The sequence below is a fragment of the Neofelis nebulosa genome, chromosome 8, assembly GCF_028018385.1.
Source record: "Neofelis nebulosa isolate mNeoNeb1 chromosome 8, mNeoNeb1.pri, whole genome shotgun sequence".
NCBI classification, from domain to species: Eukaryota; Metazoa; Chordata; class Mammalia; order Carnivora; family Felidae; genus Neofelis; species Neofelis nebulosa.
The window spans coordinates 99,257,854-99,275,141 of NC_080789.1; the positions used below are offsets into that span (position 1 = coordinate 99,257,854).

Genomic DNA, 17,288 nt, shown 5'->3' on the forward strand with positions numbered 1-17,288 from the left:
CACACTTTTCACTTGCTACATGATTATTTCTTTGTGTGTGGTTCGTGAACCACCTCATTAATCTGGGATGATTTTTTTTAGCACATCCCCCACCTTAGCCTAACTGTGTCTTAGGAAAGGAAGAATACATGTGGCAAGATTCTACAATATTAACAAGTTTTCGGGTGGTCCCTATATATAAATTCCCTATATATAAAATTTGAGGAACAGTATTCTATATAGGTGACCCAGTATACCCTTCCATAATTCTGGCAGATTATGTTTACTTTAAAGATTTAGATGAGGTATGTGAGAAACCAAATATCATAGCACAAATAAAGTGACTGTTAGTTACCAAATAGTCAGATATTCAAGGAACATTGTCATTGAATCACTGAAGAGAGCATATAATGAATGGTATTATCAACCTAAGCTTGTTTTAGTGATTCGATATATTATACTCAAGACTTTCAGAACTTTGGGGGAAGGTGAAATATCCACCTTCTAAATATTGGTGGATAACCATTGGTGCATCACTCTAAAAATTAAACTCTCACAAGGAAATAAAAAGAAATAGCTTAGAAATTTCTTAAATTCAGAATATTATCATCAATCATGCTGGATATATTTTTATAATACAGGAAAATATATTTTTCATATGTTTCTAAAAACAGCAACCCTTTTTATTTTTCCCACCATCCACTTAAAGATGCATAGATTGTAAATGTCATATGCGTTCTTTTCAATTCTCACACATGCTTACTTTTTTCATAAGTATCCGTAGCATTTAAAGAATAAGCGTGTGTCTCTGTAACAGGCGCAGAATGAAAACTTTTCTTCTATGAATAGCCACTTCCTCCTTCTGGGGAATCAAAGCCGGGAGACCACTTCCAGTGTTCAGTGATTCTGAGCATTTGGTACAATTCTGCTCTGATTACAGCAAGTGACTTTGAGGAAATCCCTGGTTTTCTCTCATATCATTTGCAATGTGGGAATGTCAGACTTGGTGGCATCTAAGATCCTGCTCTAAGGTTCTATGCCTGAAAATCCTTGAAAAAAAGGAAATTCTACAGACTCAAGGCCTCTACTTTCTATAATTCTGGTAGATTTCAATTTTGTACTTATGTGGAGACTCTGTTATAGTCACGAGTGCCTTTAGAACTAAGCTAAGCATGGTCTATGGATCTTTAGCTATTTGCTTTTTTAAATTATGTTATTAAGGGGCCATGTCCACATTTACAATGCCATTTTTCATATTTCGTAGCTTGATCTACAGCACAAATATTTCACAAAGAATTTAGAACTTTTGAAAGGCATCCTGCCATTTTTGGCATAAATGTTTACTTTTTACAACATTGCATTAAATGTTATTTCTCTTGATTACTGAATCTTTTCGGAGAGTCCCTTAAATTTGCACCCTAGATGAATGTCTCATTTGTCTCATGCCAGTCCTGACCTGGAGAAAGATACTCAAAAGGGATGATTAGAACAACAACAACAAGATCTTCCCCAAATTTTGTCAAACACCTGACCAGTTAACTACGCAAAGTAGACGTTACATATCTAAGTATATTGGAAACTCAGTAAGTGGATTGTCTTACTAATTTACGGAGAAACCTCACAGCTAAAAGTGTAGGTGGGAGGAGATACAAAAGAAACAAAAAAGCATTTCAGACTGGGCACTTCCTTTCGCTGATCTTGACTCATAGCACTTGGAGTCTGTCCTTACGCACAAGTTTTGTGCCACGTTCTCCTGCTTGCAATGGACAGACAAGTGACATATGCTGATTTAAACTTATCCAGGGGTCCTTGCCTGGAAAGCTCATCACCCCCATCTCTTCCTCAGGGTAAGTGCCTTTTGTTTTCCATTTGGCATTTGTTTGTCTTTCAGAGTTAGATTTTTCTCTTATATTGATGGTTTTAAATCACAGCTCTGAGGATAAGCAGCAGTCCTATATATATAGGAGATATATATATATATATATATATATATATATATGATATATATACCATATATATATGGGATATATAGGAGATATATATATATATATATATATATATATGGTATATATATATGGTATAGCTTAGCTTATCTGTAGGTAACAGTAACTGTGACGAAAAGCACACACCTTGTAGGTTTCTTCTTTTATCAAGATATTAGTGTGAAGAGTGAACATCACTCCTATTCCTGAGCCTTGGTTAAAAACCAGGAAGAAATATTTTACACGTATGAACAAAGTAATATTTTAGAGACATAATTATCTTAGAGACATAATAATTTAGAGACATAATTTTACACGTATGAACAATGTAATATTTTAGAGACTTCCTATCATGGTAACGTACCTTATTCCAAATCCTTCCCCAAAATACTAATGCTAACTTTTACTGCATTCCCTCCCATAGTGTATTTCCCTCCAATATGAAGTATAAGGGCAATGATTAATATCCTTCGCTATCCAAAGAGAAGGAGAAAATTTTTTCTAGAAGAATATCATATTCAAGATCAAAGAATTCAACGTAATTATAATCTGATAGTTTCTAACTTTGAAACTTGATACTTGAAATGTATCCTGGTTTCGACGGAGATAAGCCATGAGACACTGGAGAATATCATTAAAAGAACCTATTTGACACTTGTTGGAATCAGCACTTTTCTATGTCAGAGGAATTAGTATTTTCTATGTCAGTGGGAAAAAAAAAGGGGGGGGTAACGGTCATGTGAGGTAATAGGTGACGGATGCCAATAGCCTGGAAATGGATGAAAAAAGACCAGAAACTAGGCAGAAAATATGCACGGAATTATCATGACGTTCTGAAATCTAACCAAATGTACTACTGGGATTTTTATCCAACCTGATATTCATTTCATATTGTGCTAAACATTGGGCTATAGCCTTTTAGGATGATTTGGTATAGGTTTGAAACTACTAAATTATCAATGTTGTAAATCGGGAAAAAAGGCTTAGGGTTACCAAATAAGTTTCACTATACTCTTCATTATGGGGGTTAAGGGGAATTGGAGGATCTTGATAACTACAGTCAGGGTTTGGTGTGGCCACAGTTATTTTTTAGGGAAATAATGAGACTTTCTCTTACCCTATTCAGATCTAGCAAAGGTGGAGAGGGAGGAGGCTGGTGTTTAAAAGGGATGACCTAAAGTGAATACAGAGAAAGGCAGTGATATTTTCCTCAAAAATTACTATCTATGACCCCAAATCAGTGCGTCCAGAAAATTTGTCCAGTCTGATCATATTTTTGTCCTATTTCACCATCGTGAAAGGAAATCTGAAACAAAGTAGAATAAGGCCAACAAAACGTGTAATTTAAAAACACTGATCTGATATTACAATTTTTGCGAAACCACTGCTGAGCTCCTTGGCTAAACTCTTCAGGCTGTGGTAACTGTTAAACAGTGAACGCACCAAAAGGAGTCAGCGAGCTAGAGGGAGATGTGAGCTGTGACCTATTTTGTTACAGCCAATGGTTTGCTCCCTTAGAAAAGTAAGTAAGGTGTTGGTAAAAATGCCTCTAGACATTGTTTATTCATTCAAAAATAAACTATTGGTTTTGAAGCTACAGCAGGGAACAAAATAGAGAAAAAATATTTTCCTTTATTGCAATTATACTACTATAAGAGACATAATAAACAAATAACTGAGTATATGTAAAAAGATCATGTGATATTTAAAACATTTTTTTTAAATGTTTATTTATTTTTGAGAGAGACAGAACAAGCAGCGAAGGGGCAGAGAGAGACACACAGAATCTGAAGTGGGCTCCAGGGTCCAAGCTGACAGCACAGAGCCTGACGTGGGGCTTGAACTCACAAACTGTGAGACTGTGACCTGAACCGAATGGGACGTTTAAACGACCGAGCCACCCAGATGCCCCAAAAGATCATGTGATATTGAGTGAAATTGAGAAGAATAAAAAATAGAAGTAGAATTTAGTTTGGTGGGGGTACTGTATCAAATGGAATATTTACAGGAGGTGATGATAAGAAGACATTTGAGTCAAGACCTGTCAAGACTTGTGGGACAAAGTCATGCTTTCTGGGAGAAGAGTCTTTTAGGAAGTTGGACACACAAGTGCAACCTCCCTGACATCAGAACTTACCTGTCATACTGTAGGAGAGCACACAGATTAGGGTGAAATATCAGCATGTATATATGGAGAGCCACAGGAGATGAAGTTAGAGAGGTCATTCGAAGCCAGATTGAATAGGGATCTGCAGACCACTTTATAGACTTGTCCACATTCAAATCTCCATAGAAAGCCATTGAAAGGTTTAGAGCAATGGAGTAGAATGGTTTAATATATTGTTTACACCCAAAGAGTAGCCCAGAGTGGGTATTTCCCAATAACCAAGGTTTACTTGGCCTCTTCAACTTGTTATCGTAACTCCATTAATTTCAATCTCATATAGTGCAGCAGAAGAACTTAATACAGAAGAACGTCCCAAGCACAGGACCTTCCATTCAATTCCTTAAGTTTTGTCAAGAATGAAGAAGTATCTTTAAAAGTCACTTCAGGCGTGCCTGGGTGGCTCAGTCAGTTAAGCATCCAACTCTTGATTTCGTCTCAGGGATGACCCCAGGGCCATGGGATTGAGCCCCATGTTGGGCTTTGTGCTGAGCATGGAGCCTACTTAAGATTCTCTCTCTCTCTCTCTCTCTCTGCCCCTCTCCCAGGCGTGTCCTCTCTTTCTCTCTCAAAAAAAAGTCACTCCAAATTTCCTTTGAGCTCTACAGATGGTCCCCTACTTACTAAGGTTCAACTTGCAATTTTTGGACTTTCCAATGGTGTGAAAGCAATACACTTTCAATAGAAACCATACTTTGAATTTTGAATTCAATCTCTTCCCTGGCTAGCAAGGAGCAGCACAATCTTATTGCGTGATGCAGGGCGGTGGCAACCACAGGTCCCCATCAGCCACACCATCATGAAGGTCACAGCCAATACAGTCATCCTGTTCCCGTGCAACCATGCAGCTTTTCACTTTCAGTACACTATTCCCTAAATTATGAGATTTTCAATACTTTATTCTAAAATAAGCTTTGTGTTAGATGATTTTGCCCAAGCTTAGGCTAATGTAATTATTCTGAGCCCTTTTAAGATAGGGTAGGCTAAGCTATGATGCTCAATAGGTTAGGGATAGTAAAACTATTTTCAAATGACTATCTTTTCAACTTTCACTGGGTTTATGGGGATGCAAGGAATATACATAAGGAATAAATTGAGGAAGATTTGTAGTTTTTAAAAAAGATTAAAAGAAAAATAACCTAATATTTATTGAATAATTACTATGTGCCAGATACTATGCATAGCATTTTAGAAGAATTGTTTCATATAGTCCTTTCAAAAACCTTAAGAAGTAGATATTAGTCTACATCTTATAAATGAGGAAATTTGTCACTTATGAAGCTAGAATACCTTGCCCAAAGCAACATGCTCAAATACAGATGTGCTAGATTTGAAAGCCTCTGCTTCTAACCACTGCTGTGCTTCCGTAATAAATATTAAAATAGTCACTATATGTCTCCATTTTGCAAAGTTTCAAGGGAAAAAAGGACGAGGAAGGAAAGAGACATAAAGGTAAAATATACATATCTACAACCGGAAGGAATGATATTTTAGGGCCAGTCTTCGGATCATTGACTGCATTTAGCAATTCTGTATCACAGTGGTTTTCATTAGAAGTTCTAGGTCAGGGGCGCCTGGGTGGCTCAGTCGGTTAAGCGGCCGACTTCGGCTCAGGTCATGATCTCGCGGTCCGTGAGTTCAAGCCCCGCGTCAGGCTCTGTGCTGACAGCTCAGAGCCTGGAGCCTATTTCAGATTCTGTGTCTCCCTCTCTCTGACCCTCCCCCGTTCATGCTTTGTCTCTCTCTGTCTCGAAAATAAATAAACGTTAAAAAAAAATTAAAAAAAAAAAAAAGTTCTAGGTCAATGTTAATCAAGTTTGGTGTTCTCAGATTCAGATGTATGCCCAGAGTTTAGGAGTCTCCTCTGGGTACTTACTCATAGGTGATAATCTATGTGTCACTACCTTGAATCTTATCAATCACCTGTTTTTTCCCATAATCTTTGATCACATTAGCTATTCTAAATTCCATCTACTGGGGAACATTTTAGAAAGAGCTAAGATATGAATGCCAACATACTAACTAAGGGGACCATTAGTAGGTTTCTGCAAATTGGGTTGCACAAAATTATTGCCAGGGACAGTGTAAAAAAACAAAGTGCAAATGGACTTGTAAGTCACTCTGGAACATTTAAGAAGAATAAAAGATACCATTTTAACAAACCTTGTACTAATATTCTTAACAACTGACTCAAAACAAATAAATGTCTATATAGAGAAATATTAGAAAAAAATATAAAAAGAATAGATAATATAAATAAATCCAGAGCTTTAGATAAATTTAAAAAAACCTTTACTTGTAAAAGCCCTCTGCTCTAATAATATAATTTAGAAAACAACTTGTAATATATCTTGCAGCTATATTAAATATATATGTGTGTGTATATATATATGTATCTATATATGCATGTTATGGCTATATTACATATATATGTTATATATGTGTGTATATGTGCATGTGTGTGTGTGTGTGAGTGTGTGAGTGTGTGTGTGTGTGTGTGTGTGTGTGTTACAAATCAAATGAGAGCAAAAGGGGTCTTATAATTAAGTCAGAGGTATAGGCATTACCTAAATACAATTTCAAATGCAGTAACTAAGGTATGAATTACTAGACTAATTCCTATCAGAGCTGATTCAATTTTGGAATCTGAGCTGGTGTTTCCCTGCAAGTTTTTTTTATTAGAACATTACTCTCAGGGGCACCTGGGTAGCTCAGTCAGTTCAGCGTTCGACTTTGGCTCACATCATGATCTTGCGATTCGTGAGCTCAAGACCCATGTCGGGCTCTGTGCTGACAGTGCGGAGCCTGCTTGGGATTCTCTCTCTCTCCCTCCCTCTTTCTCTGACCCTCCCCCACTCACTCTCTCTCTCTCTCTCTCTCTTAAAAATAAATGAACATTAAAAATTAAAAAAAATTACTCTCATTTTTCCCCACGAAATTTATAGTTTTAAAGATGTCTAGAACAAAATATATTGATAAACTTATGATTAATTTATGCTTCCATTTCATTAATTAATATAATCACAATTTCTTTTTTTAATGTTTATTTATTTTGTGAGAGAGAGAGGGAGCAAGAGCATGTGTGCTTGCAAACAAAGGAAGGGCAGAGAGAGAGGGAGAGAGAGAATCCCAAGTAGGCTCCATGCTGTCAGCACAGAGCCCAGTGCAGGGCTCGATCTCACAAACCATGACACCATGACCTGAGCAGAAATCAAGAGTCAGATGCTGAACCAACTGAGCTACCCAGGCTCCCCCATAATCATAATCATAATTTGTGATAAACATTATAAACATGAGACACAGCATACTGTAAATGATATGATTGCAGAGAAAAACGAATGTATTTGATATTTTGTTAGACTATGCAACATTGTAGACATAAGCTCATGTTATGTTATATTCATCGAAATACTAAAATAATATGCAGCCTCATAAAACTCTCTTCTCTGATTCAAGTTGGAGATAATTGCTTTAGCCAACAATAAAGCAGAGGAATCCATGTCTAAGAATAGAATTGTTGTGTGTCACAAGAAGCTAAAATGGTACTTAGCACAAAATAGAGCCTCCATAGAACTCATTCTAACATATCTTGACTGGATGAAGGCCATCCTTTTTAGACAAAATTCTTTGACTTACTTCCTACAATAGGGCGTGTGCTTCATTTTCATACAGCACTTGGCAATTTTCTAAACTTTTCACATCTATCCCGTTTGATTGTTACACCAATCTTTTGTACCTAAGACAAGCGTAAATATTTCTGTTTTACTCATGAGCCAAATCTCAGGTGGATCTGACTGAGAACCCATCTCGTGGAGCTCTAATATGGCTGATAAGCGTTCTTTCCTGCCCCCAGCTCCCAACTTGAATCTGTCTATATGCGACCCAAACCACCTTTGCTTTTTGTTCCAGATGGACCCAACCAGTTAACTAAGTGTATTTTCTTAACTTCTCAGACATCTGTCAAGGTCCACCTTGGCATCAGTTTGCTCTGAAACTTGGTTGTACTGGGGTTATTCTTCTCACCTTGACTGTGATTGGGTTGAGTGTTTCAGGTAAGTGATTCAAGATCATTTGCTTCAGAATACATATTTTGTTCCTATCATTAGAGTATCAAATAATTTGGCCACCCCCAAACTTAGCGAAAGACCGATGAAAGAAAAACAATTACAAAACAATGCTTTTAACAATGCTCAGCCCAAATCTACTCTGCAAACTTCAGCCTTTTGGATTTCTGTTCCTAATTGTTCTGATCATCTTCATGAGGTATTTCAGATGTGCTCCAGAACTTAAAATTAGATCACCATTCTAATAAAGACATGACAATAACAAAGAAAATTTAAATTTTCCATTATTTACAGTTTCTTCAGTACCTATTATATTCCAGATTGCACTAGGCAATCTCTCCCATGGGGTAGGCATAATTGTATTCCTCCCGAATATGAGAAAGCTTGGTCAGGAGTATAAACAACTTAAGAGTAGATAACAGGTAACAACGTCTATGTAAGTTCATTGTTAGGTGTTTTTTCTTGTTTGTTTGTTTACGTATGCTGTGTTCTAACTAGACCCTTTGTTACTACATAGCTATTGCCTTTATATTCTACCCACATTCAAGCTGGTTGAGATAACATAGTTTCCCGAAGTGATAATAACATATCCATTTTGCCACATTCAGCATTTAATCTTCTTACTGGTTTCTCCTTATTTACTAGTAATATTCTTAAGGCAAAACTTATCAATAGAAGAAAGCGGTGTGGATGTTCAAGAGAACAGGAATGAAACAACAGGTAATTTTGTAGCTTGGAAGTTCCTAAAAATAACAACTCGTATTTGACCGATACCATACATTACATTAGTAAAGGCTCCTAACAACCCATATATTCAGATAGTATGAGCTTTCTGACTTTATGTTTGACAAACCTGGGGAATGGGAGGGTTAAGCAACTCACTTAGGGTCATACACCAAGTAAGAGGCGACAATGGAAATTGTACCTGTGGCCTGACCTCAGAGCCGATGATCTTAACCACTAGGTCACACTTCCACACTTAGAGGAAACAAAAGAAGTATTCTGAAGCCAATGATCGTGAATCACTTACCTGACACACTCCAGCCCAACACAGATGTTGCTGCTAGAATATTCAAGAATTAACAGCCAAATATCAAGTTAAGAAGTAATATACACACCTAAGTGAAATAGTGGATGATTTTAGTGAGCATGTCAAACAGTTAACTTTTGACTGAAGTTAATTAGTAAAACTGAAATATAAAATAAGTTTCTAAATATTTATCATATTCACGACTAGAAGGTTAATCTTGCTTCACGAAGCAGTGTGCGTTAATAAAGACACTGTGGTTGAATGACTGTAGTAAAATATGATTGTGGATGGTGCACATGCTCCCAGATCATCAATTTTAAGTAACCTGGAAAATCCTTCTGGAAAATGTTACCCAACAGATTGCACTAAGTAAGCAAGTATATACTTTGGCAATTAGAAATTTTCCGTAGTACTGGTCATCAATTTAGGGCGATAAATTATATTTGCTTTGCAGTTTACAAGTTGTTTGAGGTAAAAACTCCTTTCAATAAGTTTGATATTGTTGGATATGTAGTGGGATCAACACTACTGATGAGCTTGAGAAAATTCAGCAATAGTTTTGACTCTTCACACCATCTGATTATGTGCACTTAAATTATTCTGTCAGCGCTTTAAAAAGTAAGATGTGGCTGCGTAAATGATTTTAATGGTCTTTTCCTATTCTAACACTCTATGATTCCATTTATGCCCCATACAACTGGTCATGGATTTCCAATTCTTGATATCAGAATGGAGAGTGTCAAAAACCTCAAAATTATAGCCAATCCATTCATTGTTCTCACAATAATAATCAGAGACTTCTGTGCATTTATAATGACTTGTGCGTGTGTGATTGGTTGTGGTGGGTGGAAACAGGAGAGAACTATAACACTTATTTATTTCATCTTTCTCTTTACTTCAGAGAAACCAGATCTGTTAAAGTGCCCAAAAGATTGGCGTCTACTCCGAGAAAAATGTTTGTTTTTTTCTCTTGCTTCCAACACTTGGAACTACAGTCTAGCTGACTGTTCCACAAAAGAATCCAGTTTGCTGCTTTTTCAAGATCCAGAAGAATTGGTAAATAATTAAATAAGATACCTTAATAGAACTTAGCACTTTTTTCTAACCTTACCACGGCCTTTGGGGTTCAGCCCAAAGGGGCTATGCAGATACAAGTAGCAACTTTGACTTCAAGAAGCTCACAATCTGAGAGACGAAACAGACACATAAGGAAATAATTGAATGTAATTTGATGAATGCAACAATATAAATATAGAGAGTAATATCACAAAGAAGGAATAATCAACTCTGATGGGGAGTTAGGAAAGTCATCATAGATGAGGTAAGACTTGAACTCAGTTTTAGAGAAAGAGTAGAAAAATGCAAACCATGAATAGATCATACAGATTCAGTATTCCGCCATTTTGTTTGCTTTATTTATAGAGACACGTACAAAGCCTGATACTTAAAAAAGAATTTCTGTTTTGGATTGGATTAAATTTAACATTATCAGAGAAGAAATGGAAGTGGATAAATGGGTCATTTTTAAATCCAAACGTGTGAGTATTTGATAAGCCAATTTGAATATTCACTCTATACCAGCTTTGTATTTTGAGAACGTAAAATTGTTATGAAAGACTGAGTTTTGTGGTTTCCATTTGGCTTAGAAATTTTCAAGACGTCCAGAATAGACTTAGAAGATGAACGATTCTGAAGCTGGTTGGTTGAAAGTCCCATATGGGAAAAGACATCAGCCCTTTAGAGCAATATATATATATATATATATATATATATATATATATATATATATTTACCTACAACGGAGATTTAAGAAACAAGGAATAGATAATTTGGTGGAGGGGTGGGGGGGATGGGGATCGCATTAAACCATCTCTAGCTGGAGGCTTTTAGCATGCAGAATTATTTAAGTAGTGTTTTTCAGTGAATTAAAAAAAAAAAAAAGTAAATATCAAGAGTGTGGAACCCAGACAGGCCGGAAAGCCTTACTGATAACGTAAACAGTCGATTAACATATATTTTAAATACATTATAGTTATTCTACACTGTATTCTTGCAATAAGCTAGAGAAAAGAAAATGTTATTAAGAAAACCATAAAACTAGAAAATACACTTACAGTAACACACTGTATTTATCAAAAGACCATGTGAAGTGAACACATATAGTTCAAACCCATGATGTTCAAAGGTCAACGGTATATTTTAACAAGTGGTGCAAAGGAGACAATTATTTGAGGGGATGTGATGAATATGGCATAGGCCACCAAGGATCTATTAGCTATTTTCTATTGGGTGTCTCATTGTAGTTTTTTGTGTAAGATGTCCAAGAAAATTATCGGTTCGATAGGAGGGTTGATACTACCCAAATAAATTACATATTTTAACAGAATTAATGGATAATTGTGTAACAAAGGCAGAGAATTTTTTCCTCGGAAGCAAAAGTATGCATCCAAATAATGTTTCTGTAAAGAACTTCTTTTGATAAGTTGTTCAGAAGAGAGGATGTTGTGTTGCTTTATTTTTTAACTTATTTTAATGTGTATTTATTTTTGAGAGAGAGACACAGAGCATGAGCAGGGAAGGGGCAGAGAGAGGGAGACCCAGAATCCAAAGTAGGCTCCAGGCTCCGAGCTGTCATCACAGAGCCCCACGCAGGGCTCGAACCCACAAACTGTGAGATCGTGACCTGAGCTGAAGTCAGACGCTTAAACCGACTGAGCCACCCAGGCGCCCCTGTGTTCCAGTTTTTGAGTCTGTGAAAACTTCAATCACATTTGTATAAATGAGAGTTAAAACTTTTTTATCATTCAAAAAACATGAGGAATATGAGGAAAACACATGAGACTTAAAACACAGGAACATGTCCAAGTTTATCTAAACTATAGTGTAAATGTGTAAGGAAAAGTATTAAACATTGAAACATATGTTGGCTTAATTAGCAAATTTTTACTTTGACACAAGTTCTAAAATATTTTTTAAAGGTGATTCTTCAAAAAAATTATTTTAGGGGCTCCGGAGTGGCTCAGTCAGTTAAGCGTCCGACTTCGGCTCAGGTCATAATCTCGCGGTCGGTGAGTTCGAGCCCCACGTCGGGCTCTGTGCCGACAGCTCAGAGCCTGAAGTCTGCTTCAGATTCTGTGTCCCCCTCTCTCTCTGCCCCTCCCCCGCTCATGCTCTGTGTCTCTCTGTCAAAAATAAATAAACATTAAAAAAAAAATTAAAAAAAATTATTTTAAAGTCTAAGTGTTCCGAGGTAGAATAAATTTATGAAAGGGCAAGCCTACTCTTTCTGGTGGATAAAATGTGCTTTCACCCCACACATGTATACCACACACACACATCAAACACATCACACATACACGACACAAGCCACACACAAAATACGCTGACTACACGTATACCACACACGTATACACTACACGTACTCCACACATACACCACACACACACCACACAAATTAAAAAAAAAAAATCTATCTTCATTTTTTACATGTTTTCTGGCAATTACTCTCTGTACTTTATTCCCATATAAATGAAAATTTAATGTTGACTTATTTTTCTTTGTTCATACCCAAATTAGGGTTGATTGAAATCAGTGTGTGTGTATTTATTTTACTGAAGTTTATAATAAAATTGGAGAACACTGAAGTGTCCGTGAGCAGAAATATAGGTAGAGCGGATGGATTAAATTCAGCTGAACTTCCCATTTTACTCTGAGATAAAAATTATGCTTTAATTAAATATGGCAGTGATCAGGCAAACCTGGAAGGAATGGGGTTGTAGTAGAAAGAGTATTCGTTAAATTCTGCTTTCATTTTAACTGTCAGCCTGGCTTTCAGGTAAAAAAAAAAAAAATAGAGGGTGATAGTAATTGTTTTTGCAGGACCGTTTAGGGGTTAAATGAGATAAGGTAGAGAACCAGGCTGAGATCTGGTTAAGGAAAGCCTAAGAAGCCATTGACGATCTTTTGGAAAGAAAGTCTTTGATTTGGCCATCTAAGCATTAAAAAGTTATCTTGTAAAGCGGAAGAAGGAATCAAATGGGTAGAAGAGATAAAACATGGTGGACTTTGGCAATAGCCCAGTTGAGAGAAGTTCATAAGTTGACTAGGGTGTCAGACACTAGGAAGGAATCGGATTGGCTGCTCAGGCCGAAAGGGCTGCATGGAGAAATGCAGTGAAGGAACAAAGAAAAGCTGTGACAGAACCCTATCCTCTTTGTTTGAAATGGATAAGAGAGTCTTGAACCATCCTATCCTGGCACCTCACCCTAGTGCTGCCTATTTCCAATACTAGTCCCACCCCCCCACCAGCAGTAAGCCATAAGCCTCATGCGTGTTGGAACCAATGACATTTTGAAGCAGACACCCACCAATTTCTGTTTGGAATGAGGAAAAATGGAAGCCTCTGGCCCTGGTCACATACCACACAAACTAAGCCTCTTTTTTTTTTTTAATGTTTTTATTTATTTTTGAGACAGAGACAGACAGAGCATGAGCAGGGGAGGGGCAGAGAGAGAGGGAGACACAGAATCTGTAACGGGCTCCAGGCTCTGAGCTCTCAGCACAGAGCCCGACGCGGGGCTCGAACTCACAGACCGTGAGATCGTAACCTGAGCCAAAGTCGGACGCCTAACCAACTGAGCCACCCAGGCGCCCTGCTAAGCCTCTTTTCTAAGCCGATCCAAATTCTGTAGACCCTGCATGTCCATCATATGCTGTTGTCTACTTAATATGTTTACTGAGCGCAAACTTGAAGCATTATCAGACCTTCACATGGGCTATCTCAATGCCTCCCCCAAATATCAGGTGGTCCTGTCCTCTCTATTTAAGAAAACTGAAGCTCAGTAAAGTTAAGAAACTTTTCACATGTATTAAGGACAGAATAAGAATAAGAAGAGAACCCCAGTTTGCAAAGCTTGGCGTTTGTTTGTTTGCATATATTAGTTTGAAGCTTCTTGGTAGAGAATGCTTTTCCAATGAAGATAAACTGGCAAGGGCCGGAGATTTATTATTTGCTTTAAATTAAAAGTTTACACCATGAGGTTTGTGACTGTATGCTTGTTCTATACTCAATACTTTAGCAGCCCATTGTTTCCTGAAAGTTGTAGGAGACGCTGGCTGGATGAGGAGAATTATGTGAGAAAATTCCAAGCACTAAATGACACTTTTCGTTTGCTCCACAGATTACGTATTGTTGGTTATACTAAGAAAAACAGCTGTGTTTACGTCTCACCGACAGGAATTTTTTCTGAGGACTGTGACACAGACAATAAATGGATCTGCCAGAAAGAACTACAACCTGTCAGAAATAAGGCGTGTTCTGGCTCTTGACTATGCATTCCCTCTCAATTTCTCTACTTTCCATCACAGGTCTCCGCATCTATACAGCTAACCTGGCCCGATGTATATCTAGAAGCACAAAGTGAACCAATACTGACTCTTCTAAAACTGTCGTGAATCTTACAGAAGTTCACGGCTAACCTACTCATTGTATGAATGAGGAAGCAAATACATAGGGAAACCAAGTATCATTTTAAGATACAGTGACGTTCCATGGAGAGAAGCCCAGACCAGCTGACTGGTTTCCAGTCTTGGCCTATACATGTGGCCTTCCTTGATCCCCTCTATGCTTTAGCTCACCTCTAGAAAAGTTACAGTAAAAGATTTCTAAAGTCCTGTGGATATTTCATAGTCTATGATTTTTCATATTCTCACACAACTGGATTGTTCCAGAACATTAGCCTAAGTCCATTCTCTTGACTCTGATATCAGAATCTCATGACCAAAGGATCTTGGGAAGGGACCTAAACTCTTCCCGCCATTCCAGTGTTCTTCCTATTTTAATTTTCTCATTACTTCTTTATTTTCCTTCTATGTCCCTTTCTCTCTAGGCTCACACACAGGCTGTAGGAAATATGTAATTAGATTTTTCATTATTTAGTGGAAAATAAGTGATTTTTTTCATCAAAAGGGAAATATTTATTCAGATAAATGTCGGGAGTGTTCACTTTTTAAAAATATGCCACATTTTCTATGGACATCAAACAATAATAATCCTGGACTTATTGTGTGAGGAGGTTTACAATAAAATTTCTGAAAAATAGGTATTTACTTACTTTGATCATTCAATGCCAATTTGAATTACATAAATTCAAATACATATAATAATGACCTAAATATTTCAATTTCTGTTTTTCATGATGATTTATAATACTAGTTAATATAAAATTTTGAATATATCCAAACCCCAAAGCATAATTCATTTTGTGTCAGATACTTGGGAAATAAATTACTTAGGGAGACATTCTACACAAGAGCATCATTACAAACGATGTAACATAAAAGTGAGACTATGAAATGTTTGGCACCCTTGAGGAAATGACCTGCAAAGAACATAAACCTGTGTTGCAAGAAAAAAGTGTTTCCATAACTGATAACATACATTTCCACCCCTTGGATGACATTCAGTTCCACCTTCTAAAGCGAATCAGGATAAGGCTAAGTGCATCCAGTTAAACCAGAATTCATTCCAAACATGGGCCTGTTCCTTCTCCTACACCTGTTAGATCTGAAACGAAGTGCCCCAAAAGTGCACATCCATAAGAAACTTTTACAAAAAAAAAATGACTCCAAGAACTTAGGGTCTTGGACTTTTGCTATTGCAGTATGAGATTATCAGTTAGGCTTACCAGTGGACGATACCGGAGAGCATCTCTGAGACTCAGACTGTGAGGATGCAGTTTCCTGAGGAAGGCAGGTCTAACCGTATTCTAGGCAGATTAAGAAATATTAGGTCTGGGGCGCCTGGGTGGCGCAGTCGGTTAAGCGTCCGACTTCAGCCAGGTCACGATCTCGCGGTCCGTGAGTTCGAGCCCCGCGTCAGGCTCTGGGCTGATGGCTCGGAGCCTGGAGCCTGTTTCCGATTCTGTGTCTCCCTCTCTCTCTGCCCCTCCCCCGTTCATGCTCTGTCTCTCTCTGTCCCAAAAATAAATAAAAAAACGTTGAAAAAAAAAAAAAAAGAAATATTAGGTCTAAGGAACAATTTTGGTTACTGTATTTGAGTCAGTGTTTGTTGACAATAAGCCGACTGCAACTCCAAGACACGTCAAAAGAGATCCCGTGTCATTCAAGATCTGCTATCTACATTTTCTCTAAGCAGCCCATACGCTCCAGGCACAGACACCTTGCCTGTCTCCAGACACCTCCTGATGTTTTAGGATTACGGAGTTTCATACCTGTTGTCCCGCAAGGGTGTGACGCTGTTTTCACGCAACATCTTTATTCTTTATCTAGAAGAACCCTAGTAGTTGTGGAAGGCTTAACTCAAATGGTAGTTCCTTTCTGAATTTTTCTCAAACTTCTCTGTCTCCCACAATTTGTCATTTATTTCTTTTTCTTCCTCTGAAATATAATTACATTCCTCCTTTGCTGTCTTTTCGTGCCCTGCTTTTACGCTTGTAAGGCTGGTTCCACTGCTCTCCTGGCTAGTGTTGGACAAGTAACAAGATAGAACAATGGAGGGAAGAAAAGAGAAGTCCCTGACTCCTTTTGATACAGTGAGCTAAGCTGACCAACTGGCACAGTAACAGCCTGTTTATGTTGTAGGAGATTGACCTTGAAGCTGAACCAGTAAGACCCCCTCTGTTTCGTTTCTATGTTACGTGCTTGGATTTGAAGTCCATTTGCTTCTGTTTGACCTTCCTACCTATTCACTTCACAGCTCTCTTCATTAGGCACCTTACCTGTTAAAAAGTAGGTCTCATGGGAAAACATGGTGGAAAAAACTAAAAACTAAAAATAAAATATCCTCGATACCTTAACCTAGCTTTGTTTTTATTTTTGTTTTTGTTTTGAGAGAGAAAGAAAACACAAGTGGGGGATGGGCAGAGAGAGAGGGAGACACAGAATCCAAAACAGGTTCCAGGCTCTGAGCTGTTAACGGAACTCATTGGGCGGGGGCTCAGAATCACAAACCCTGATATCATGACCTGATCCAAAGTCAGCAGCTTAACCAACTGAGCCACCCAGACACCCCAAACTTAGCTTTTTCAAAAAGTCATTGTTTCCAATGC

General features: G+C 37.6%; 1 protein-coding gene across 1 annotated transcript; it reads left to right on the forward strand.

The window, feature by feature from the left end:
• Positions 1-1,646: 1,646 nt before the first annotated feature.
• On the forward strand, positions 1,647-14,898 carry KLRB1 (killer cell lectin like receptor B1). Its single transcript, XM_058743744.1, has 6 exons — positions 1,647-1,826; positions 8,079-8,177; positions 8,835-8,909; positions 10,121-10,275; positions 10,642-10,757; positions 14,400-14,898. Exons 1-6 carry the CDS (start codon positions 1,742-1,744, stop codon positions 14,545-14,547), a joined length of 678 nt encoding a protein of 225 aa, XP_058599727.1. The 5' UTR covers positions 1,647-1,741; the 3' UTR covers positions 14,548-14,898.
• The last annotated feature ends 2,390 nt before the right edge of the window (positions 14,899-17,288 follow it).

What these genes read in the sequence shown, in the direction of transcription:
- KLRB1 (XM_058743744.1), top strand. Translation starts at nt 1,742, where the DNA reads ATGGACAGACAAGTGACATATGCTGATTTAAACTTATCCAGGGGTCCT. An exon ending in GATTGGGTTGAGTGTTTCAG is followed by an intron (nt 8,178 to 8,834) that starts GTAAGTGATTCA and finishes CTTATTTACTAG; the next exon opens with TAATATTCTTAAGGCAAAAC. An exon ending in TTCAAGATCCAGAAGAATTG is followed by an intron (nt 10,276 to 10,641) that starts GTAAATAATTAA and finishes CTTTATTTATAG; the next exon opens with AGACACGTACAAAGCCTGAT.